This window comes from Esox lucius, chromosome 12 (genome assembly GCF_011004845.1).
Source record: "Esox lucius isolate fEsoLuc1 chromosome 12, fEsoLuc1.pri, whole genome shotgun sequence".
Classification (NCBI taxonomy): Eukaryota; Metazoa; Chordata; class Actinopteri; order Esociformes; family Esocidae; genus Esox; species Esox lucius.
Genome location: NC_047580.1, coordinates 16,235,619 through 16,262,854, shown reverse-complemented (window position 1 = coordinate 16,262,854; position 27,236 = coordinate 16,235,619). Strand labels below are relative to the sequence as shown.

General features: G+C 40.1%; 2 protein-coding genes across 2 annotated transcripts; one reads left to right on the top strand and one right to left on the bottom strand.

Annotated features, from left to right (window-relative positions):
- The first annotated feature begins 8,176 nt into the window (after window positions 1-8,176).
- On the top strand, window positions 8,177-20,540 carry pigt (phosphatidylinositol glycan anchor biosynthesis, class T). Its single transcript, XM_029124186.2, has 12 exons — window positions 8,177-8,797; window positions 10,208-10,385; window positions 10,734-10,861; window positions 13,472-13,572; window positions 14,011-14,097; window positions 14,657-14,744; window positions 16,136-16,233; window positions 16,647-16,806; window positions 17,177-17,377; window positions 17,912-18,077; window positions 18,443-18,526; window positions 18,855-20,540. Exons 1-12 carry the CDS (start codon window positions 8,209-8,211, stop codon window positions 19,105-19,107), a joined length of 2,133 nt encoding a protein of 710 aa, XP_028980019.1. The 5' UTR covers window positions 8,177-8,208; the 3' UTR covers window positions 19,108-20,540.
- Window positions 20,541-23,451: 2,911 nt separating this feature from the next.
- On the bottom strand, window positions 23,452-24,714 carry wfdc2 (WAP four-disulfide core domain 2). The gene is made up of 4 exons (XM_010875585.4): window positions 24,574-24,714; window positions 24,074-24,220; window positions 23,785-23,922; window positions 23,452-23,700 (listed from the first exon to the last, which is right to left on the bottom strand). The coding sequence occupies exons 1-4, from the start codon at window positions 24,674-24,676 to the stop codon at window positions 23,564-23,566; spliced, it is 525 nt and encodes a 174-aa protein (XP_010873887.1). The 5' UTR covers window positions 24,677-24,714; the 3' UTR covers window positions 23,452-23,563.
- Window positions 24,715-27,236: the final 2,522 nt, after the last annotated feature.

Here is a 27,236-nt window from a genome sequence, read left to right as displayed (position 1 = left end):
ATGTAAAACATAATGTATATTCAATAGAAAATAGTAGAAAGACAACATATCAAATGTTGAAACTGAGACATTTAATTGTTTCTTGAAAAAACCACTTTCAATTTAAAGCCAGCAACACATTTAGGAAAAGCTGGGTCATAGGCAACAAAAAACTGGAAGTGTAATGCTAAAAAATTTTTTAGGTCAACTGGCAACAGGTGAGTAACATGATTGGGTATTAAAAGATCATTCCACAGAGGATGGGTCTGTCAGAAATAAAGATGTGGAGGGGTTCACCACTCCATGAAATACAGCGTGGGCAAATAGTGCAACAATTTAAGAACAACATTTCTCAATGTGAAATTGCAGAGTTTGGGGATCTCATCATCAACGGTACATAATACCTTTAAAAGATTCAGAAAATCTGAAGAAATCTATGTATTTCTGATCTGTAATGTTTTAGTTTTTTTCTTAAAGAGCTCAAGCCATCTAAATCCATCATCTCAGAGTAGGAGTACTGACTTAGGATGTATTGCTTTCTAGATCACCAACAAAAAAAGACTACAAGGACAGGGATGACCCTAGACCCGCACTCCCACTCTGAGACTCTTCCAAGGACAGGGATGACCCTAGACCCGCACTCCCACTCAGAGACTCTTCCAAGGACAGGGATGACCCTAGACCCGCACTCGCACTCTGAGACTCTTCCAAGGACAGGGATGAGCCTAGATCAGCACTCCCACTCTGAGACTCTTCCAAGGACAGGGATGACCCTAGACCCGCACTCCCACTCTGAGACTCATCCAAGGACAGGGATGACCCTAGACCAGAACTCCCACTCTGAGACTCATCCAAGGACAGGGATGACCCTAGACCAGCACTCCCACTCTGAGACTCATCCAAGGACAGGGGTGTCCCTAGACCAGCACTCCCACTCTGAGACTATTCCAAGGACAGGGATGACCCTAGATCAGCACTCCCACTCTGAGACTCATCCAAGGAAAGGGATGACCCTAGATCAGCACTCCCACTCTGAGACTCATCCAAGGAAAGGGATGACCCTAGATCAGCACTCCCACTCTGAGACTCATCCAAGGACAGGGATGTCCCTAGATCAGCACTCCCACTCTGAGACTCTTCCAAGGACAGGGATGTCCCTAGACCAGCACTCCCACTCTGAGACTCATCCAAGGACAGGGATGACCCTAGACCAGCACTCCCACTCTGAGACTCTTCCAAGGACAGGGATGTCCCTAGATCAGCACTCCCACTCTGAGACTCTTCCAAGGACAGGGATGTCCCTAGACCAGCACTCCCACTCTGAGACTCTTCCAAGGACAGGGATGACCCTAGACCAGCACCCCCACTCTGAGACTCATCCAAGGACAGGGATGACCCTAGACCAGCACTCCCACTCTGAGACTCATCCAAGGACAGGGATGACCCTAGACCAGCACTCCCACTCTGAGACTATTCCAAGGACACTGATGATCCTAGACCAGCACTCTCACTCTGAGACTATTCCAAGGACACTGATGATCCTAGACCAGCACTCTCACTCTGAGACTATTCCAAGGACACTGATGATCCTAACCCAGCACTCTCACTCTGATATGCATACATTAATTGGTGCACTGTTACTTAGGAGCAGACAGTAGAGAAAAGGTGCATAAGGTCTGAAGTCAACGAAGAGGAAGCACACAGAAAGATCAATGTACATACCTGTAAAAACAGTGGGTTGTATTGAAAACATGTTTTTTTTTTTACTTAAAGTCTACTTTCAGAGAGTGTAGGATGGGGTTATGATGCTTTTGTGTCTGACTCTTTACTGGTGATATTTTTTGCGAGAAACAAAATTATTTTCCACAGAAAAACGTTAGACATTATAGACAATCAAAAAAAAAATTCTAAATGTTAATCAAATCAAATAGTTTAAAATATAAAATAACGTTGCATCAAACGCTTCTTTAAACACGTGTCAACAAGCAGTGAAATGCATACTTTTCCAAAACAAATTCTAGTTTAAGTAAATTTGAAAAAAGAAATAAAATGGAAATGAAAATTTATTAACTCAATGAATATATACAGTGATACAAGCAACAACAATAAATAATAGATGGAAAATATACTGTAGATATAACAGTAACTGGACTATTTACTATTTACAGGGAATTCCAGTACCAGATAGTTGAGTGGGGTTATAGTTCATTGAGCTCTATGTACTGTATGTAAATACAGGTAGGGGTAGCAGCAGATAGGAAATACATTTTAGCAACAGTGTGCATCAAGTTAATATTTTCATGTTATGTATGAACTACTGCATAGTGTGTGTGTGCATAAAGCTGTCAATAAAGGGAGATAATGCAAAGAGACATCTGATCATCTCCCATTTGGCAACCTTGTTTAACAGTCTTCTTGTGTTGGGGTAGAACCTATACTATTGACTGCCATACATCCCATTTGGTGGTATAGAGAAAAGTCTATAGCTTGGGTGGCTGGGGCCATTGACAGTTTTGACAAACACCTGCTCCAGAGATGTTGGATTAAAGCCTGCTTCAGAGGTCTTTGAACTTGGCCATTTACACCATCCTCTGAAGCACAATGAAATTGAGGGCAGGATAGTTGCCATACCAAGCGGTGATGCAACCTTTCAAGATGCTCTCATGGATGGAGCTGTAGAACATTTGGAGGATTTGAGGGACCATACCAAATCTTGAAAACCATCCTCGTTATTTCATGTCTGGACAGCTAGACCAATGTCACCTTACTCCTCTGCCAAATTCACTTGCTTCCAGTAGAAACGTACACAAGTCCAAGGTGTTTACAAATGGAGCAGCAAGAGTAAATGCCCCTTCAAACCTTCAAGCAATACTCAAAACCTAAATCCCTACCCAAGTTTGTTCTGTCAACTTTACCATCTTGGCCATCTCACATCTACCAGATGTTCTCTGGTTCTCTGGCTGTGCAGCCCTTCCAGGATGGTTGCACAGAAGAAACACCAGCCTGTGAGTTTGCTCTATTAATTTGCACTATAAAACAGATCAGCATAGCAAACCAAAATAAAACCTGAGTCAGTGATTTTGTTGTAGAATGAATTGGACTCATTGGACTAGAATTCTATTGACAGTGGCCCATTAAGTTTTTTCCTACCAGCGAGGTACTGTGATTTGCAAACCAGAGCTATAATCAGAGTTCAGTCAAATGTGTGGTGAAATATACTCCAAATGTCATATTGAAAGTAATTCATTTTTGTGAAGCATCCCGTTGCACAGGTCAGATGCTGTCAAGAGACTCACTCTAAGAGTCTCTGTTAAATAGGGTGAGCTAAGAATTTTTTTTTGGAGGATTCCTCTTGACTTTGAGCAATGTTTGTGTTAGTTATCACCTTGTGTACTCAAAATGCCTGTGCGATAATCTCATATGACAGATAACAATTTAAGGATTACAAATTTAGTGAAAGTACATTTTCTGAGGGGGTGTTGCGCGTTTGTTCTTACTGAAACGTGGCTGGCAAAAAACACACCACACAAGGTTCTTCAACTGGAAATTTTTTCCATCTACTATACCATTGCGACCAAATAGCTGTGTCTGGTAAGAGCCAAGGACGTGGGGTATGCTTCCTAATGTACCAATGTTCAGAACATTGTGAGGAACTGCTCACCAGTTCTGGAGTACCTGACACTAAAATGCTGTCTTCACTATTAAAATGTGTTTACGTTGAGTCTGTTAACTTTCCACCACAATGTCAAGGTGGCATTCAGTGAACTACAAAAAATAATCAGCCAGCACAAATCCTCTCAAGCATATGAAGATTTTATCGTTTTGGCAGATTCCATTAAGCAACCACTGGGAGTAAAATTACCCTGGACCATATGTATAACCAACTTAAGGGACACATACAAAGCCATCCCTAGCCCCCATTCAACCAATCGGATCACGTATCCATGTTGCTCCTCCCTGTCTACAAGCAGCAATTAAAGTGACTTCCACTAAGCCTGTGACGGCTGATGTGTATTCCTCCATGGGGGTGGTGTCCTGGGTGGATGAACCTCTGAACATCCCCGTCAGTATTCTGAAGCGGGTCAAACTACAACACTATACGAATACCTGGAACAAGTTAAGAGATTTATCTACCCAGGATTCAACCAACATTGAGGAATACTCATCAGCAGTCACAACCATCTTGAGGACGTGTGTGGTTGACGTTGCATTTGGATATCAACTATCTCCAAACCAAAAATATTGAATGAACTGAAAAAAAAAAAGATCCTGCTGAAAGTCCATACTGCAGCATTGAAAACGAATGTTGCTGTGTTGTTTGCATTGTGTACTCTATGAATATGACCACTGAAACTTTGAACTTGTTAGACTATCATCACATGCATAGTTCACGCTCAGTTCCTCCACTGAGCTTGAGTGATGAATATCGCAACAGGCTTCCTCTGTTTAACCATTCACTGCCTGAGGGAGAAAATCCCTGCCGACAATTCCTCCCCTACCAGCAATGTTGGCCAGTCTGCAAGGCCTATGGCACCATAAGTGGCACAAGACTTGAACCTAGACTGTGGTGGGTGCCTCTGCACTGCGGTCCCTTAGACTGCTGTGCCACCAGGGAGACAACCGTAATGCTTTGACTTAGTCCTCCTGCTTCTTCTCTCTGCCTCTCTGCTCCTTTCTCTCTATGCAGTTAACAAAGTGGATGAATACAGTGTCAGTCTCTGCAGCTGCAAAGGCCACTGTCTAAAAGGCTTAGTAATCCTTTGGCAAAGACCACGGACTGCGACGCTCACTGTGACGATAGACTGAGGACGAACAATGTGTACTTTGGGTCACCAGACACTGCTATTGCTCTCTTGAATAACACAGAACTGTATTTACAGTATACTCCATTAACAGTACCCTGTGAATGGGTGTAGGCACATATTATATAATTGTATAACTGAGAACTGTGACACAGTTCTCATAGTAAATGCTTTAAGTCTCAAATCGTTGTTATATCTGCCAATGTGTGATGTAGCTCAGTACATTGTATCTGCAGAAGGCATAGTGTTACATTATCAAACAAATATATACAATTTAAATGTGCCATTAGAGGAACAGTTTCATTTCAAATGTGTTGACTGTAGAGAAAGTAACATCAACAGTTAGCTGGCTGAAATATAGACCAAGAGTAATTTTGTATGTGTGAGTGTATGAATGGGTGTTTGTTTGTCTGTGCGTATGATGTTATAAAGATACAATCTTCTTTGAAAGATATGGTCTAGAACAACACAAAATAGCTAATAAAATATGTTATACAACTGTATTTAAAATATAATACATTGATATAGGCCTACAAAATAGTGCTAAGGAACAGTGCTGCTCTATCTATTCGCAGAATACTTGCTGCACACTGATCACTTTGCTCAACAAGCCAACAAACTTACTGAGTAGGATACATTAGGTGTAAATTATACATTTGGTAGTACATCAGCATTTTCAGTTGTTATATCAGACACTCAATTAGCCAATGTCCCCTAACACTTCTGTATGTATGGTTTGAAACAAGCTGGTTTGATATAATTAACAATAGCTTTCACTTAATTTAATATTGGTTTGAATACAGCCAGATAACTTGAATAAATACATCTAATCAATAATCAATCTTTCTGTCTAACCTATTCACCTATAATGATAATCATATTTTTACATCAGTATTTATATAACAGCCTTTGAACTTGTTGCGCTCTGTACAATAGTGGTATTCAGAGCCTAATTAACAGGGCCCCAATACTATTATCATTATTATTATTCCCCACCGCAGGTAGGGAGGGTGGGCCCCAACCAAAGTGTACTTAGCGGCCCCAAGAGCTAAAGCTGGACCTATACAGATAGAATTAGTTATGTCTACAACTACAGCAGCTATTCTATCTAATCTGTAGTTGCCTAAGGTTTGATATATGGACAGAAAAAAATATTATTATTTTTACTGTAATTTAAACAGGCATGTTGATTTAAAAAAAGCAACTGTTATTTTCAGCAACAACTAAGGGGGAACTGTCTTGATCAGGGACAGAATAACATCAGAAAAAAATATTGGAAACATGAACTTTAACAACATTAACTGCAGAAGTCTTGTATTTATGCTAGTAGTAAGCTACAGTAAAAATCTTACGATCTTACATTGCCACTGATATTAAAAGGTAAGTTAACTTAACGGTTATAGCCTATGATTGCTCAAGGTGCACCATATATGTTCCCTGCAATAGTGAATCGATTTTCCATACATAGGCTACAGAAGCGTTGTACGGACTTGTTCTTTGCACTAGGCTATACATCCCGTGGAACGCAGGGTGGTAGATCTGGCCTGTGGTTTGATCTGGTCAGCATGGGTACCTACATGGTGCTGTCAAGCGCAGTGACCGAATCGGGTTAGGGGGTATATGGTCCATAATTAACGTCCAGTATAGGCTAGTATAGTATACCACCCAAAACCCAGGATAATGCAAAACGTAATTGCTGAGATGAACATCATCAATATTCAATGTCAATTTCTGCCTGCTCAACGTAACATTCAATCACATGCTAACCTAGCGACGACAAAAGCGTCTAGACATTTCGCCTAATGGATCATGTACAGCATGCGCTTTCGTCACTGTATACCATCTTTGCGTGCAATCGTATAAAATATGGAACAATGAAGGACGAAATAAAATGCATTTGTGTAAATTATGCTATTCTATATGGCCTACAAATAATTTATAATCTGCACATTTAGGCTATTGCAAAATCATAATCTAGGCTATACGTGCGTAAAAGGCTCCAATATCACCCAGAAAACAGCATCTTTAGAGAGTGCGTCTGTTAGAGGGAAACTGGAGGAAAACGCCAAACGCTAAATGTATTTTCCCTCTTAATAGTGTGAGAATCTCCGTTTTATTTTACATACTGTCAAACTAAAGCATGGTATGCTTATTTTTCCGTTGTTCTCAATTTCTATTTACAGTTGGCTTTAAATGCTTTATTACCAAAACAATGATAAAATACCCAAATAAAACAGCCAGCCTAGACAATAAAAAACGTGTCTTACCTGTGCTGTGCACTAGATCAATGCCGGATTCGGTGAGTAGGTTTGGGTCACTTTGAGATCTGCCTCGTTGCAGAAGACAGCCGTCTATTCCATTTCCATCGGATGTAGCCATGGGGATAGAGCACAGGAATTCTAAATAAAATATTGAAAACCCTACCAGAGACGGGCAAGGTCAGAATTAAGCAGCAGTAGTGCAGATATAATTCGTTCTGACAACAGCCGCTTTGAGCATCTAATGGGGAGCCATGGGTGCTGAGCAGAAATTCCTAGTATGTTGGTGCGCGTGCGTGTGTGTTTGTGCGCGCGCGTGGACGTGGGAGGGGTGTGATACGGATATAGCGGTCTACAGTACATGTCACTGTTGCTTCCAACATTGAAGCCAGGCAGCGACATAAATTTAGGACTCAATCTTAATGTGGGTGCCTTTCATCAAATCAATGTAAACAAGGAATTTCTGATTTCTGGTGCTGGCTTGGCCTGTTCAAATGATACTAATAACCACATAATCTGAGGTCGAATATAGCAGAACATCAAGACGTGGTGTAATGGGTTAATTGAAACATTCTGAATTATTATGCAAGCATTATTTTGAATCATTACAACTTATCCCAATTACCTGTTGTTTCAATGTAATGCAATTATGAATGGCATTGGCAGGATTAAGAGAAAAACCGATGGATAGGCTATGTCTATTATTAGGTGAAGGGAGGTGGCCAATTGACATAATTGTAGAGAGCGGAATAGAAAATGACTATCAATAGTTTAACTGATTTTAAGGCCTTTAGAAGCTTACTGCTCCATGGATTGACTATGCTATGAGAAGCACTGATTATTTTTAGGACAAATATAAATGTCCAATTTAACAAACATTTTTAAATATTGTTGGTACACATATTTTAGATTTTAAAAAAAGTTTTGGGGGGTGAATAGGTATTCAGCTAAACTATTCACAGCAATTTGTCAGTCCATCACACAATTAATGATGTGGTACGCAAACAATGCAAAATGCATTCGACAGCTGATCAGGGTAACTCGACCATTATGCGCATCTGGTGCGCAGTAACGATTGTCTATAATAAACGAAGTCCTTTCATTCTATAGGTCAATTCTTCATATGACGTTAAAATCCGGAAGTAGTCTTTAACACAGCCGTTGGAAAAATGGCAGCTTTCAGGTCCAACATTTTTATGTTGGCGTTCTTTCTTTGTGGATTTTCAGTTTTTGTTACAGGAGATGTACAGACAAATCAGATGAACGTTGCTGAAACCGTATTCATAGATAATGTGCCGACGACAGAAACAGACGCTTCACCACCATCTGTAACCGAACAAAGCCAGACCGCGGAAGAGAAGCGGCTTTGGGAGGGTACCGAAGTCGGAACGAATCTAGCAGATGGTGCAAGTGACAACAAAGTTGACCATGTCCATGACACTATGCAAGCCACTGACGCGCCTCCATCACCCCCCGCAAAAGACCAAACACAAAGGTTCGCCTTCGATGAGAGGATATGGGAGGCTACCAATGTCGAAATAAATCTAGTGGAAGATGCTCCTCCAATTCGGGACAAAGAAGCTGATGAAGCTGACCATGTCCTTGACACCATGCAAACCCAAGACTTTCCTCCACCATCGACTGCAAAAGATCAGTTTCAGGAAGAGTTGGTGATCAAACCATTACATTCCGGGGATATCTACGCCAGCTTCCAGTTCCGCACCCAGTGGGATACAGACTTCTTGTTAGGAAGTAAAGGTAAATATTTGTATTTTAAATGTAGGCTAGTTCAAACTAAATCAAATTATCTTCTCGTCATCTACAGGAGCCGCACAGGTCAAAAGCATTTAGGTGGTTAAGTGAGTTAGTGTACCTTTGCAGTATGTGCTCCGAACGTAAATGTAAACACAGTCTCTAATATATGATTTTTACTTGACTGGGAGTACGGATGGATTGATGGATAGATATCTGTACTGACAGATGTCTTTGAAACATGCTCTCTGTGTGACAAGTCTGGTGAGTATGCAGGCCGTGAAAAATCTGGGACATTTTCAAGTTCCAGGAATTGCGTACAGATCCTTGTGACATGAGCCTGTGAATTATCCTGCTGACATGGCTTAATGCTGGTGGGAAAGGCCAAATGTGGATGTCCTGTGCTGGAGTGGTTATACCTGGTCTGCAGTGGTGAAGCCAGTGAAACGTACTGCCAAATTCTTTAAAAAAAACATTTGAGGTGGCTCATGGTAGAGAAATAAACAATTTCAGAGAACTAAGCTAAAAATGTTGTGCCTATGGAATATTTCTGGGCTCTTATTTCTGCGCTTGAAATATCAGACACTTTACACTTTGTGTTGATATTTTTCCTTTTCCCTATTACACCCCAATATTGCATGCTCTTTTATAATTTTCATAATCAATTACATTTTTAATTGTAATTGTTCAGAGAGAAAAACACAAGTGTGGCCGTAGAATATGAAAGTAAGGTTTGAAAATTGAAATTCAAAACTGAAAGTTGAAATTCAACACTACTGTTGTTTGCTCCTTGGGGTTTAAGGCCAGGTGTTATTGGAAAGGCACTTTGTGACAACTGCTTTTGTAAAAAGGGCTTTATAAATAAATTTGATTGATATTAGGTTAACGACAAAAACATTGCATTTGGAAGTTCCTTGCTTAACCAGGAAGTGTAAGGATATCACTGGAGCACATTCTATGATCAATGTAGGTGTTTTTTTTGTTGTGGCATACCCATTTTATTTCTTGCAATGCCTGTTTGAAATAGTCTAGATAACAACAATTTTGTGGTTATGTTAGCAGTCAAAGTGGTAGATTATTTTAGAGTTAAATCTGGTGCCAACACAGATGTGTTCTGTTCTCCTTCAGGTACATCGAGTGAGAATTGATTCCCTTTTTCAATTACGACCTTGGCAAAGATGACCGTACAAAGAACAACATAAATAAACATAAATACTGTAAAAAGAATACAACTCCACAAATAAGTACTACAAACACAATAAGGAATAGACAAACATAAAATTATTACATTACATGTAGTTGTGGGTATTTAGCAGGTGCAATTGATCTGGTTTATACATTTTTATATATAATATCTATATCGATGTCATTTGAATGAGTACATCTGTCAAAACTTGAATGGCACTGTGTTTTCAGTCTCCCACTACCGACTCTTCCCAAAGTCTCTGGGACAAGTGATTTCGAAGTTCTCTGTTCGCGAGCTCCACATCTCCTTCACTCAGGGCTACTGGAGGACCATGCAGTGGGGCCAGCCCTTCCTTCCATCTCCCCCTGGTGCTGAACTGTGGGTATGGTTCCAGGACACGGTCACTGAGTGAGTTGTACTGTACATTTATTCACACAGATTCACTTCCTTCACTAGAAAATGAGCCCCTTTGTATTAATAATGGTTAATTGGTTTTAGTCTTGAAGCAATTATTAATTATTTTGTAGTCTTGTTTATGAACTTTCACAGTTAGTGTCCCAATAATTTATTCCATTGAGTCTATAACAATTAACTTGCTAGAAAATTTGACAGGCAGACCTTTCTAATGACGGATACTGCTGTTTTACCCACCACCTTTTCTCCAACACTATATCAGCATTAAAAAGACAAAGTTGTCTAATAAAGTGAATGGCCACTGGAGGTAATAACAGTAATGTTTGTTTCATACTCTTGTAGTGTGGACCTTGCCTGGAAGGAGCTGACTAATGTCCTCTCAGGGATCTTCTGTGCCTCCCTCAATTTCATTGACTCTACTAACACGGTGCAACCCAGTGCCTCCTTCAAACCTCTAGGCGTGGGCAACGGTAGGACACCTGTCACTGTCTCTTTGGTAGCTAGCAGTGTTGGAAATACTCAGACCCAGACCCAGTGGTTGTCCAGGACTCAGACCCAAGTCCATATTTCCATGGCTTTTGTTTTAACCCTAAGTGACTCGGACTTGGATGCATTGTTTTCCTGTGACTTGTAGGATATTTACCATTGGACTGGATTATGTATCATAAGGAGAATTAATATTATTGGCGCCAGGTGCTTAAAGCAGTCATGTGGAGCCATGAGAGGTTTGCGCTGCAGACAAAACGCATCAGATGGTGTGAGCCCCTGCCTCTGATCATTGAAATCGTGCAGGTGACTCTTTTGCTTCCCCATTGCAATGATGTGCAAATTATTTATCCCTTTATTTAATTGAAAATAGTACAAAGACAACATAGGAAATGTTATTAGTTTTGGAAGAATACGTGCACAATCTGAATTTGATGCCAGCAACATGTTTCAAAAAAAGTTGGGACAGGGGCATATTTACTACTGTGTTGCACTCCCAATTCTTTTAACAATACTCTGTAAGCGTTTGGGACCTGAGGAGATCAGTTGCTGTAGTTTTGAAAGTGAAATGTTTTCCCATTCTTGTTTGATATAGAATTTCAGCTGCTCAACAGTTCGAGGTCTCCTTTGTCATATGTTTTGTTTCATAATGCACAAATTTCAATGGGTGACAGGTCTGGACTGTAGGCAGGTCAGTTTAGCAACTGGACTCATTGACTGTGGATCCATGCTGTTGTAATACGTGCAGAATGTGGTTTGCCATTGCTTGTTGAAATAAGCAAGGCCTTCCCTGAAAAAGACATCATCTGAATGGCAGCATATGTTGGTCCAAAACCTGTATATTGTTCAGCATTAATGGTGTCTTCACAGATGTGCAAGTCACCCATGTCATGTGCACTAATGCACCCCCCCACCATCACTTCCCTTTTCCTCTTTAGTCCGGAAGACGGAGCATCCATGATTCCCAAAAATAATATTTTTTGATTTGTCAGACAACAGGAACGTTTTCCACTTCGCCTCAGTCCATCTTAAATGAGCTGGGGCCCAGAGAAGGCAGTAGCGGTTCTGGATCTTGTTTATCTGGTTTCTTCTTTGTGTGGTAAAGTTTTTACTTGCATTTGTGGATGCAGCGACATTAATGTGTTCACAGACTGTGGTTTTCAGAAGTGTTCCTGAGCCCATGCAGTGATGTCTACTACAGATTCTTGTCTGTTTTTAATGCAGTGCCGCCTGATTTATAAAGCCCTTTTTACATCAGGTGTAGTCATAAGGTGCTTTTACAATACATCCAGCCTGAAACCCCAAGCAACAAAAGTGTTGAAGCACAGGAAAAACTCCATAAGAGGGGGACAACATTTAGGAAGAAACCTTGAGACCAACCAGGCTCGGAGGGGTGACCTGTCCTCTTCTGGCTGTGCCGGGGGAACAATTTTAGAGGACAAGTTGTAATAATTAATAAATGCATGGGGGCTGTGTCCTAAGTCTAAAACTTGATCCAGGTCAGGGGCAGCAATATGTTTTTAGAGCCTGGTACTTGGGAGGTGTGGGCCAAAACCTCATGTCCTCCTAAGTTTAAAGGGACCAGAAGACAAAGAACAATTTCAGTGCATTCCTTAGATTTACAAGGATTTACTGTGGAGAAGGAGAACTGACTGTACCCCCCGGGCACATTATTATAGCAGTATAAAACGTTGGTTCTGAGACAGGGGTCCAGTGACACTGTGGTCCCATTTGGGGGATGCCCCAGACAGGGCCCAACAGGCAGGAAGTCAATCCACCTACATTGCCAAGCATAATTCCAAATTATGTTACTGACCTGTTACCAATTGACCTAATTAGATGTGTGATATTCCACCAGGTTTCGTTTTTTAGCATTACAAAACTTTTGCAGTGTTCTTTTAGCCTTTACCTCCAACTTTTTTGAAATGTGTTGCTGTTTTTTTTTGGAAACAGCGTTGTAGGTAAGTCGGCTGTCTTTTTGTTTTTGTCCTTTCACTTGGCCCCTCCACTTTTCCCAATGCGTCTCAATGCCAGGTTCTGACAAGACACTTGTTTCCTCAGCGAAAATGGTTTGATTCTATGAAAAAATACACTTTGTCCCTGCTTCACACGTTTTCTTCTGTTGTGTGTTGGCAGGGTGCATTTTTTATTGATTAAGCATATTGGGTGGGCAGTTCTTAAACTATGCTAGGCTAGCATATCAAAGCACTTTGTGACTAAATGCCAAGAAAGTTAATGTGAGCGCAATCTTGGTTGTTGGTCAGGGAAGATGTAGTGTATGGATGTAAGCTGTTAACTGCAATTACAGTCCGGATAATACCATAGTTGTCTAAATAGTTGGGCAGTAGTTAGGTACTAGTGTCTTCTCCATTGAAGGTAGGGAGTGGGGTTAAATGGCAAAGATATATTGGGGAAAAAGGACAGAGCAAATATTTGGTAAGAAAAATTTGTTATAAAGCGAATTATGGTATAATCAAACTGTGCAGAAACTCTGCAATACTGGATGGATGTGTGAGACTTTATAATAGTGACATGTCCTGTGATGTGACTTCCAGGTTACTGTATGTGTCTATTCCATTTCCTCTGCTGTACAGTAACAGATCAGCGCTTTCTTCGATATGCTGTGTTGCCACGGGAGATCGTGTGTACTGAGAATCTGACGCCATGGAAGAAACTACTACCCTGTGGGTCCAAGGTACCTGACGGTCTTATTTTTTATGGTTTTATAGAAGTATTTGTCAAAATGCTGGAACAATAATGCCCACTCTGATTGAAAATATTTTTCTTTTTCTCGTATTTCCAACTGAACTTAAGCATAGTAACGAACCCATGGCAAATCAGAAAATGTGAGGGCATTTTGCGGGTCTTGCCTATTGTAGGTTTGGAATTGAGGTTATATTGAGAATGATTACCACTTGCAGGTCCCCAAAAGGAAAAAGGACATTTCCATCTCAGGGGTGAAAACTTAAGGTCAAACTTGATGATTGCGGTTAGTTTGTGAATTACGGTTACTTTTAGGTTTGAGCATCATGGGTTAGGGTTCAGCATAAATGCTGGGTTATAGATAGAGGTTAGATTGAAACCAGTGTGGGGGTATTAACCATTCGTTTCAACTGGCTCTTCCTTTCTTTAGGCTGGTCTGGCAGTCCTGATGAAGTCAGAGAAACTCTTCCACAGCAGCTTTCACTCCCAGGCCCTACACATCAGACCTGTGTGTAAGGTAACGTGTATGATTTTGAGGTACCCAATTTCTATGTTAGGCCTTGCTTTATCGGAGCAACTCCGTGTCAAGATACTGTATTTGCCTTCCAAAGCACATCCAATGCTCTTCTGGTTCTCATCACACCGCATGCTCAACCAGATGGTCTATACAGGAATCCTTATGTGTTGGAAGGAACGTACTCCTTGGACTTATACCATGATTGAGCTCCCAGGTGATAAAACCACTAGGAAGCTGTATATATAAAGCAAGAATATAGCAAAATTATAACAATGTAAACTAGCAGCAATTTTACATTTATTGTAGAGATTGAAAAGGGCTGAAATCCAGAATCAGAGGCCAATATTGTCTGGATATATCAGTCACTCTCTATTCTGTATATTTGATTCACAGTTCAAAGGGTTTTACTGGATGAAAAAGGGGCATGACTTTAATACTTTGTTTTTCGAAAGTCCTTCTAATATTCTTCTAAATTAAGTTTCTGAGGGAGAATTGCCAGAAACACTGAGAAAGACTCAAATCTTTTTTGTGCTGAAACGTCAACCCTATATTGTTTCAGGACTGGCAGTGCAAGTCCACATCATGGGAGCTGAGACAGACGCTGAATGTGGTGTTCGACCTGCACACCTCTGGCCAGGGCAAACGTGGTAAGAGAAGTCTCTTCATTCAGAATGATCCACCTCTCACGACTGTTACTGCACTGGCCTGATTCTGCTTCCATGATATACAATGTAAAAGGTAGATAATTGAGCCAGTACAATAAAGTTAGATCAAATTAATGTTACTTCTATCCTTTTTTATACTATTATCTCACTAATGCTAAAGTGAATGTCAACAGTATGCACAGTGTTAACATTTTGATCCCTTCCAATCAGTATTAAAAAACACATTACATTAAAAATAATTCTTACAGATCAATACAACCTTGAACCTACTCCAAATGTTTAAAGTTAAAGAAAGTTATAGAAAACATTCCAAATTATGATTTTCTGGACTACATTTTAATTAGTAGAATTGATCACTTAAATGTTCTAGTAATTTGTGGTGGCACATTTTTTTGATTAAAGTGCAGTTAGAGGAAAACCGGCCTCAGTGTTATGAACGTAAAACTGCAGTAGTAGTATTTATCCACATCTACACAAAATGTAACAGCCGTTTTCCAAATGTAAATTTTTTTTCCAGTGTATGTTGAGTTTGCGTGAATAGTCCAGTTGCATTCCTATCTTAAATCTGCTTGAGCAATTTTGAACAAAACAATAGATACCAAGTATGATGTTCAAGGTCAGTAGAATCCTGTTTTTTTCGGGTGCTATAGCTGATAACGGTGCCTCCAACAACCATTAAGTCTGGGGTGTGAAGAAATACATACTCAATACATCATTGATTTTTTTTATTTTTGTATAATTTGGAAAATTGTCTAACTGTGCTCATAAAATGTGGAGTAGGTTGGGTATATACAGTATCTCACAAAAGTGAGTGCACCCCTCACATTTTTGTAAATATTTGATAATATCTTTTCATGTGAAAACGCAGAGGAAATGACACTTTTCTACAATGTAATGTAGTACAGCTTGTATAACAGTGTAAATTTGCTGTCCCCGCTGATGAGCGGTTTAGACATTAATGGCTGTGTGTTGAGTTATTGTTAGGGGACAGCAAATTTACACTTATGCAAGCTGTACACTCATTACTTTACATTGTAGCAAAGTGTCATTTCTTCAGTGTTGTCACATGAAAAGATATAATCAAATATTTGCAAAAATGTGAGGGGTGTACTCACTTTTGTGAGCTACTGTATATGTAGGGGGGACAATCCTTTTTTAAATTGACTATGAAGGCAGCAACTTTCACTTCTACTAGTGTACTAAATACCTCTCCTCATATATTTTGAAAGTCAGTCTTTTTAGGGTGCATTAAAAGTTGTAACACACTTTTCATTAAAACAATAACGTGAACATAAAGAACAAATCATCTTGAAAAAGTCATTTATTTCTACTGTGGTTCCAAATATATTTTGTGTTATTGGGTTTTTCCACAGAATGGTCCCTGTTTAAGATGTTCTCTCGTACCCTGACTGAAGCCTGCCCCCTGGCCTCCTCCAGTAAAGTGTATGTGGACATTACAGATAACCCTCAGGTCAGCAATCATTATTTACTTGATATTATCACTTTTTACACATCCACCTTTACATGACAGCTAACATTACTTTGCTAGAATCACAGCTTTGTGGAGCAATGGTAACAGTTGTGTAACTTTGTGGTTGATTGTTGACTGTGTCGATATGTTTATGGGACTGCTGGTTCAATCCCATCTCTGTTTCGTTCCGAACAAATTAGAACAAAGTGGACCGGATCAGACACTTCAGATGGGGGAGGGGGTAGGGGATTTTATTATACAGCAATTATTTGCTCAATAAACGTCCTTGATCCTTGCAAAGATATATCTATATCTCATAGTCCCACAAAAAGTTTAATCCTACTGCATAACATCTATTTCTCTCTCTATTTCTCCCGATACAGTAGTTGATTCATGTTGTGTTTACTCTACAGGGGGAGCTGTTTGAGTTGAGCCCAGCCACTCCTCTGGTGAGCCAGGCTGTAGTGCTGGGAGATGGGAGGACCTACTCTGTCTATGACCTCACTGACCATGCCACGTTCGGACAGACTCACTCCCTCAACGTGCTTCTGCGCTGGAGAGCAGCTGAGAGTGGTGAGTGACACAGCACAAGAATACCGCTCCTTAAGTGGGCATTTCGTTTAAGAAAGACAGTCCCCCTTAATGTGTTTCTGTGGAGCCCCAGATCCATGTGCCTTTATAACCCTTTCCAATCCAATAGACATCTTCAGGAATGCATTTTTATTGTTCCTGTGTAAACCTACTTTAACACCTGAACCTAATTATCCCATTTATTGTGTTGAACTAAATAATGATTGCATGTTATACTACCTTGCACACCAAACAAAAGGAGTACTAAGTACTAAGCTCAGACTCCCATAGATTCTCTGTATACTAATACAACCACAATCCACTGCACTGTATATACCTTTGATTTGAATGCTTCCTCCTGTCCGGCCACCAGGGGAAATGCTGCGCCCCCTACTGCACGGAGAACGCTACGTGGCAGGCTACGGGCTGCAGACAGGGGAGATCCACACACTGGTATACAACAACCATCCGTACCGGGCCTTCCCCGTTCTCCTGCTGGACACCGTCCCCTGGTACCTGCGCCTCTACATCCACACGCTTACTGTCACCAGCAAGGGCCGTGATAACAAACCCAGTAAGTACTGAGGATGTTCATGTGCACAGGCTGTTCCACCTAGATCTGGGTTGTGCTAGTTCGGCACCAAACTGAAACGGTATTATAACTGAGATAGGACTGATGAGAGGAATGGGGTGGATTTACTGGCTTAATGTAAAAACATCAACGCTATTTGGTTTACACTTGTCTTGGTTTAGGTCAACATTGTAATGAACTTTGTAAGTACCAGGAAAAAAACCTTGCTAATGCTAGGAGTAGTAGTAACCCAGAGCATACATTGAAAATCACAGTTAATTTGCCATCTCAGCCTTTGGACAGGAACCCATTAAAAACCTGTGATATGTTTTCAAAAAGGCAGTTAATAAGCATGGACAAATCATTCCAAGGATCTGGATTTGTTTTTAAGAGGAAATGGTCTAGAATCCTTCCAAATGTGTATCTCTCTGAAAACATTTCAGAAGCCTGTGTCATTATCTCCCCAAAGAGAGGGTGTGGAAGTGTTGATAAAAACGTGTCAGTCATTTTCAAATCTGTCTTGTGCTCGATCTCTAGGCTACATCCACTACCAGCCGTCCAAAGACCGCCTTCAACCCCATCTGCTGGAGATGTTGATCCAGCTGCCCCCCAACTCTGTGACTGAGGTTACTGTGCAGTTTGAGAGGGCACTTCTGAAATGGACTGAATACACCCCTGACCCTAACCACGGCTTTTATGTTGGGTATGAACTTGACTTTAAATTTATTTTGGTTCAACACTGGTTACAGAAATGCTTATGCATTTGCCTGTTAAACGTTCAAGTTTAGTCTTTGTCTGAATGTACTGAATGATGCAATAATGACTTTGACAGTTAATGTAATTTGTTGTTGGCCTGTAATGGCTGTCATAGTCTTTAGATTTGTGCTTTGAACCCGGGTTCTAAATATGATTAGGAGTCTTTCAAATTATTTCTATTGCTTTCCTGTTTATTACATTTTTGTTGGTCCCATTGCCTCAGGAAAGCATATTTATATACTGTAGATGAGTTGTAGACTGAGGCTTCCAGTAGCAAAATATTTGACAGAATGTTGTACATATTTGCTTCAGGTCTTCTGTTATCAGCGCCCTTGTGCCCAGTGTTGTTGCCATGGATACCAATAACACCCAGGAACGCCCACTTTTCAGCAGCTTGTGAGTTATTTTAATGAAATACTTCTACTGTCGGAGCACTTGTCTTGTAGAGGTGTGTTCATTTGTCACCTGAGACAACACAATTTCAATACGCCTCTGGAAATCACGCCAAAAAAGTGCCCTCCCTTCCTAGACTCCATGGCTTTAGAATGGAATTTAAATCAAACCACCATAGGTTGCTATAAAAATAATGAACTAATGAGTAATTTTTCTATGAAAAGTTATCTCCCTAGTTCTACATTGGCCTCAGAAACATTACATTCTGAGGCATTTCTTTTTCATTTTTTTTAAATAACCAACAAAATACCTAATCTCCTTGTCTTTCTAGTTTCCCGTGTAAAGAGGAGTCCACTTACTTCATGCGGATCTACACAGAACCTTTACTTGTGAACCTGCCCACCCCTGACTTCAGCATGCCCTACAATGTCATCTGTCTCACCTGCACTGTGGTAGCCGTGGGCTATGGCTCTCTCTACAACCTCCTGACCCGTACCTTCCAGGTGGAGGAGCCCAGCCAGGGCCTAGCCAAACGGCTAGCAAACATCATTCGCAGGCTCAGGGGGGTTCCACTGCTCACATGAGCCAGGAGGCTGACTTGCAAGAGCTGACAACAACAGCTAACCCATTTTAGCTGTAGGATAATAAGGCCAGTGACTGTTCAAAAAGTGACCATACGTTTCAGGGAAATGCCACTATAAGCACTGGGATACATTTTGTGGAGTACAAATGAGTGACAATTACATCTTTTAGGAAGTGTCATGGATTCGTTGGATGTTCAAGGCATTTTGTCATGGTGAGGATTTTTTTTTTCATATCTCATCAGTGCACCTCAACTTTTCGTCCACTTGAACAGAGAGCACCATCTTTCATGTTTGTATTGCAGGAACCAAAGTTGATCTGCATGCCATGATGAAAACCTTGCAACTCAAATTTGGCCTGTTTTAATTGTTTAATTGTAAATTGAGAGCTTATACTCCCCTGAATGTAGTCTGACATTTGTATGACTCTAGGACATTGAAAATGTATTCAAAATAGCATCTGAAGGTTTATAATTGTACGTTAATTAATGGGAGAATATGTAACGTGCATTTCCCAAAACCCTATGCAAAAAAAAAATTTTCTAAGTAGGTAATTAGACTGTGTTGCGATATAGTAAGATTTAAAAAAGTCTGTACTGCTTTCTGATTCTCTCTCGATTCAAATATAACCTTAACAGTTAAATGATTCTGCTGATGACGGATCAGCTCCTAAAATATATTCTTGCCTATGGCTACTCTACTGAGGTGGATGATTCTACTACTCACTCAAAATGGAACTCAATTGAACGATACATTTTGAATGATTATGGAATTGATTTCAGTATTATTAAACTATACATTTTAATTCATAGCCTTACTGACATTGCAGCATAGGCCTATTCTGCAGTTCATATGTCAATTTAATTAAAACATCTCAGTTTTAATCTTATGAAATGTTTATGATTCTCTTGTAAAAATCGCAATGATAATGGAAACTTTGTACTTCACTGTGAAGTAATTACTGACAGTCATATATTACTGAAAAAACTCTAAAGTGCCACTCCAAGGTTTGCATTGCAGAATAATAGTGAAGATATTAAACTATGAAATAACATATATAGAATCATGTAAACCCCAAAACTGTTAAACAAATCAAAGTACATTTATATTTTGTATTCTTCAAAATAGACACCTGTTGCCGTGATGACAACACTTTAGTCACCTGGAATGCTTTTTCAACAGTCTTGAGTTCCTACTTTTGCTGAGCAGTTGTTGCTGCTTCACCTTGACTCTGTTGTTCAACTCATCCCAAACTCTCAATTTGGTTAAGGTTGAATGTGGAAACCAGATCATCTGATGCAGCACCATCATTCGTTGGTTCCACGTCACTCCTTGAAATTCCACAAATGAATTTTTAGTGAGGCACACCTGTTAATTGAAATGCATTCCAGTTGACTACCTCATGAAGCTGGTTGAGAGAATGCAAAGTGTGTGCAATGCAGTCAATAAGGCAAAGGGTGGCTACTTTGATGAACCTACAATATTAAATGTATTTTGATCTATTAAACACTTTACTACATGATTCCATGTTTTATTTCATTCTGAGCCTGCACTATTATTCTATATGTAGAAAATATTTAAAAAATATATAAATACCCTTGAGTGAGTAGGTGTCCAAATGTTTGACTGGTACTGAATATATTGTGTAGTGGCGAAGTATCTAATGAGGTACTTAACTGTTCTGTGTGCGGTCTGGGGCAGTCATTAAATAATGCATGCTTTCATGGGCAACTTTAGTGACAATGGTTTTGGTAAATAGCTTATAGATTTAATGGTGCTCTTATGAAGGTTCTGTCAATGGTCTTAAGCAGCCCCTGGTGGGTTATGAGTTTTTCGTTGCAACTAAGCTTAGTTCAGCCTACAGGTACATTTAATCTCCAGTAGGAAGTGATTTACGCAGTCCAGTGATAACCTGTAAAACCAGGTTCTGCCTGTTGATTTAAATAGCGGCACAATGTTTGCTCGCCAGAACCCATCAAGCTTGAATATATCTGTAACTGAAAAAAGTAATAAGGTTTGTGAATCCATTGTTTTGAAAATGTAATTAACCGCTTCAATTCTAACTGTTGTGGTATGCATGTTGAAAGTTAAATGCACTTTCATAACCAGTTGCCTTTTTTTATATGGATTAAAATAACATGATTTCTATAAACGTATGTTCAGTGTTCACAGAAACCAACTCTGTTGTACATGTTGAATACCCAACAATCTCTATTACAAAATTTTTAAACCAGCCATTGTCAAAATGGGTTTCTCATTGGCTTTATCTTTTCTAAATTTCAGTGACATTAGCACATACAGTATACCCACCACTCAACTTTAGAAATGAGTATTCCATTAATTATTTAAGACCTGATTATACCATTATAATCTTGTGTAAGATTGCTAATTATTTTTACACCAAAAGCTGCAATTGATAAATGTTAGTGAACAGCATGAGAATGTGTGAAAATGTATGGGGTTAACTGGAGGTATTTATTTGTCAACTGACAAGTGTTTGTCAGACTGTTTATTTCTCTGTGATAAACTGCAATTGATACATTGTATTGAAGTATGAAGATAAATGGGATAACCTGAAGTGTCTTTTCAATAAAATTGTGGCAGATAACTGTTTTAATCCTATGGTTTCATACAAGTAAAATGAACAGAAGCTCATTTAAAACGTTGATTACAACAATGAATTATGGGATTGAAACCTTGAACTGTGTACTCATCCTCATTGGGAATTTCACTTGGAATGATCCACTGTCATAATCCAGCAAACTAGTCTAGTGTCATCAGCTGTCCTAACAGGTGATGTAATTCTATAACAAGGTCCTGGAAGATGTGACAATCCAGAACATTATCAAACATTTTGAAATTCGTAAAAGTATGCAACTGTCCACTGTATCAGACTGTGTCTGCTCTCCATTATATTTGTACATGGAACAACTAGAGCATTACTGATCATTGATAAATACATCCCCAGGACTTCACTTTCAATCCATCTCACATGCTTCAGGTCTGGAAGTGTACACTGCTGTGTAAAAGTATTTTTTTCACATTTTGCCACCAAATCTTAAGACGTTCAACCAAAACAATATATTAGTGGAAAACTCAGTGAACAAATGACACTTAAATTGGGTATAGGTCCAAATAATTTGAAATTTGGATGGCAATTTACCATTTGGAGTTTTCATTAATTCTAATGTATATTGAAATGATTGACCCCATATCAACAGGCAAGCATGGTAATGTGATGTTTTATTTAATGCTTGCCATCATTAATGTAACCCGAATTCTCCTTTGTATGAGATAATTCTTAAGGGGAATGTTGGGTCATCTGTCCGTGAAATAAAGCACATGGGTCATGCATGATCATGATCCAAAATTGAATCCATAAATGTCAGTGAATTAAAGCAACACTGCATGAAAGCATGGGCCAAAGTTTCCCCGGAGATGTGACTGATCAACCACAGAAATGTGGTTGCTATCACTGCTTTCAAATGTTGTACAGTTATTGACCTTAAGGGGGGGGAATCTATTCTTTACAGGATAATGCAACTTTGTTAAATTTATGAAATCTGAATAAACATTTTATTTGTTCACTCAGGTTTCCTTTACTAAATATTAGGTTATGGATGAAGATCTGAAAACATTCTATATGCAAACTACAGAACCAATGGGAAAAATGCTTTTGAAGGCACTGTGTAAAGGCAATGGAAAGGAGTGGCTTACTTTCTCTATAAACCAGCTTGACCTCGCTCCTGCCAAGCCTCAAACAGAACACAGACAGACACAGAGGTCTCTTTCTTTGCCAGTCAGTAATGTTCTCTCTCGCACATGTTTGGCACTCTAGAGTGGAAAAAATTCTGCATTCCAAACTAATGATGGTCATGTCTTCTTAAATGGTTCTGCTGAACTAAGTCCATTCAGGCTGGGAAGCGGGTTTACCTTGGCAGGGATTTAGAAGCTTTGTGTGAAGTTGAAAGTTCGGGGAGTTATAGTAAACCACTAGAAACCTGAGAACTTCAGGCGAAATCTCTGGTCAAATAGAAAAAAAAAAAAAAGTTAATCTGGTGGACAGCCAGAGACGTGCACATACTTGAGCAATTCTTGGAGTGTACCATCATGTTACTGTAGCTCAGTGCCAGCATAAAAAGCCCCAAAAAGACAATTGCAAACTTAAAGGCAAAGTTCACCCATTTTTCTCATCCTTATGTTCACTTAGTGTTGTACTTGATCTTCCAAGCTGTTTTGGGATATTTAGTGTAACTATAGAGACAACTGGTTCTCACAGTTTGCTGAGGAATCACTTGCCATTCAAAATGTATACCTTGCAAACTTAAGAACTACACCAACAAGATCTTAAATGTACAGGACCACACTGACAGTTTTATTATTGAGAAAACAAGTACAAACCCATAATAATGTTCTTGAGGAGTCTACAAGTATCAGTGTTGTCACCAAACCTCGTGTCCTATACGCAAGGCTCACTACAGGCGTGGCCGCAGGTTGTCCGGCAACACTTCTGTTCTTCAGGACACTGACCATCATGGTAACAGTACTCAGCACACATGGGGGTCCCCTTGGGCAAGGCACAGCGACCAGGTTTCACTATGGTAACAGATAAAGCCAATTAATTAATAAGGAATGCTAGGGATAGGTGTATATATCACACTGTCTGGGACGATATCCTACCCGTGTAAGGTGCAATGCACTCATGCCCACATCCATTGTGGCAGCATTTTTCGTAATTGGGGCAGTCACTATCATTGGAACAGAACTCTGCACACATCCCTGAGCCCCATTTTCTGCGAGGGCACACTCCTGGCTTTGCTTTGGAAAGAAACAAAGTATGTTGACATGCAGTAAATAACTTTTGTGAAAGTAGAGCAATCTAAATTATTTTGGAAATATTTGGCCCCTATCAGCACCATGAAAATGCATTCATAGGCTTCAGATAAAAATATAAATAAACTATTCTTACAGAAGGCAGGTGGGACACACACTGCGCCACAGTCAAAGACGCAACATTTATCAATTCCAGGACAGTCCTCGTCGCAAACGCATCCTTTACGAGACGGCACCACATTCAGAAGCCGCGGGCAATGACCAGCCTTCGGCAGGGTCCGTACTGTGAGAGGAGCAGGAGAAATCGTTCAGAGTAAACGGGGGACGTCAACTCTAAGTCAACCATAGTGCAATTAGGGAGTAGGCTACAGCGACATTGTGGCAATTTATTACAAAACAATGACACATTGCCTAAATACATTTACGCGTTATGTGCGCATGGCCAAGTGTAGGACAGATTGTTTAAACCAGCATATTCATTTTAAAATGAAACCCCTTAAAATGTAGCCTATACAACTGGAAGCAAGAGTCGCATACTTACAAGACCTAAACAAAAGGGCTACTTCTAAAATCTCAAACATTTTCTTGTTTTTTTTCGTGACAATTAGTGTTTGTGAGCTAATTTGAACAACTCACCTGCAGAATTGCCTTCCGTTTCTAAAGCAAGGACTATTTTCACATCTACAAATGCAAACAGAACAATAGTTAAAGCACAAAGCGCTGACAATTTCATCTCCATGCTGAATTCAAGGCAACTTTTGGAGGTAATTATCTAAATCGATTTCACAAGAGGCAGAGAACAACTCACAGGGAATAACACGCAGGGTCCCTATGCCCCTCAAGTTACAATCCGAATTCAAAACAGAACGCTCAGCGGCCAAGCGGGGTGCTCGTAATCCAAATGAATTATTGTTTCAATTGACTTCAATCGTAATAATACACTGATTTTATCCTCCAAAACCAATGATTTGTTTGGAGGGTGGGATCCATATTTCAGATGGATAATCATGATTTTCTGGTTCCCAGAGGTGGAACCTCAATGGGTGCCATGAACCCATGGCAAAAAATCAGAGGGGCCTGACAAAATATGTCTCATTGTTGAAAAAAGATTTGCTGAATAACCTGAATCAAATTATATTATTAATTGAGTTGTTGCTGATTTGCTATATAAAATGTAGTTAAGAGAATACTTACGATGACATTGACATGATTCCATTATGAATATGACTAGCAGACGATTTCCCAGAAGATGGAAGCGGGGGTCTGCTCAGGGCCCGAAAGCCCTATGGGGCTCCACTCCAGTCGACCTGGAGTTAACATAACTCTGGTAACTATCATTCTATTTCATGGAGCTCCACGCATATGGGGAGCCATGCCTGAACGCTGTAACTGGCTACAAGCACTAACAGCAATTCACATGAATAGTTTCCCAAAACGATAGGAAAAAAACAAAATACCCTATTGAAGTAGCATACGTCACCTGTCTCACCTCTCAACACATTCCCTTGACAACACAAAACAGACTGGGTGAGAAAATCTGAGAACATGTCCACAAGGTATTATTGGATAAAAGGGGATAGTGTCGGCCATGACGCCGCCTCACAAATACGGTATCCTCTACCACTCATGCCTCCAAAAAGAGCAGCAGAAGCAGGCATGGGCTCTGACTCCAAAAGCCCCATCACCTCATAAGCCAATTAAATCGCTCCCTTAAGCCAATGAGCCCATCACTATTTAGACAGTGCTTTACCCAAGTGCCATAACATACAAACAGCTGAGGTGTCTCTCGACCGGCCACAAATCCACTTTTTGTGACTTGAATCAGCTCTTCACCATCTTTGGCAAGAAAGTTGGTTTGGGACATAACAAGGCCCTGCTCAAATCCCCAGAGATTGAAATACAGTCCTCACATGTCAACAGGGCATACCAATCACTTGCTTAGCTGACAACAGAGTGTATAGGAGAGCTGTTTTAAGCGACAACATTTTTGGCTGGATCTCATCAAGACTCAAAAGGTGATGCACACAGCACATCAAGCACTAAAGACAAATCCCATTGGAAGTTTTGGCACGAAAATTCCTGTGTTCTTCCACAGCCCTCGCCGTCGCTCTCCATTGTACATAAGGGAGTCCGATTTTTTTATGGACTGAACAGAACTCCACAGATCAGTTCCAAATGTGTTTTCATTCATACAACCAACAGTTCAAGACCAGATCTTACTCTGATTGTTTTCAAGAAGGATCTGCTCTCTCTGTGCTGGAGAGCTGGATGATCTGATGGACTGGGTGAAACTGTACATTTTAGAAACAAAGGTATTTAGCAACTCAGTGGCATCAGGGTCCATTACAGCAGAGATGCTTTATAAAAGGTTTCCCATCTCTTTTATGCTAGGTGTTAGATGATTTAGTTACAGAACAAGACACGCAATCCCTGAATCTTCTTATAACATCCCTGATCAATTCAGTGGCCTTGGTCTGAAACTCCTCAGTGAGTAACTTGTCCATACTGTGTTGACAGACTTATGCTTGATTCTATACCTTTGATACAGAGGTTAGCCTGTCCATGTTTTAGCTTTTCCTCAAAACTCTCCTGAGACACTAACAATTTTATATTGTCAGAAACAACACATAACAAAACGGTTTTCAGAGGGTTGTCCTTCTCAATCAATCAAATGTATTTATAAAGCCCTTTTACATCAGCAGGTTACACAAAGTGCTTTTACAGAACACCTGGCCTTAAACCCCAAGAAGCAAACAACAATAGTGTTGAATTTCAGTGGCTAGGAAAAACTCCCTAAGAGTTCTCCCCCTCCTTGTCGCTGCAGATCGAAGCAGTTTGACAAAGGGCTGTCATAAGCTGTCCTGTTAAATGTGATATATCTGCTTCAACATCATCAACTTTAAAAACAATGTTCTGCTCCCCTAAGCTCTGTCCATTATTGAACATCTGAAGACATCATTTCCTCAACCACCCTGGTATTGGAGACACCACAACTGGCAAAAATAACAGGGCTCTTTTGCCCAGTAGACCTGGGAGTTTGGTTGGTGACAGAGATTATGCAGTTGATTTTCTTGGACACAACACCAACAATAACTCAGAGTAGAGTTTGTGTGTCTAGATGGACTTCTCTTTAAATGCCAAGAAAATTGCTTAGCAACTCTCTGAAGGAATCCTTAACACCAATAAGGAGACTGTCCGAATTGATTCCAAAAAGGTCACTGAGTGGCTCAGATGATTTAAACTCACGGTCTCCCCGAGTCCTTGGTAACCCTGTCTGAGACATACAATAAAACAATCGC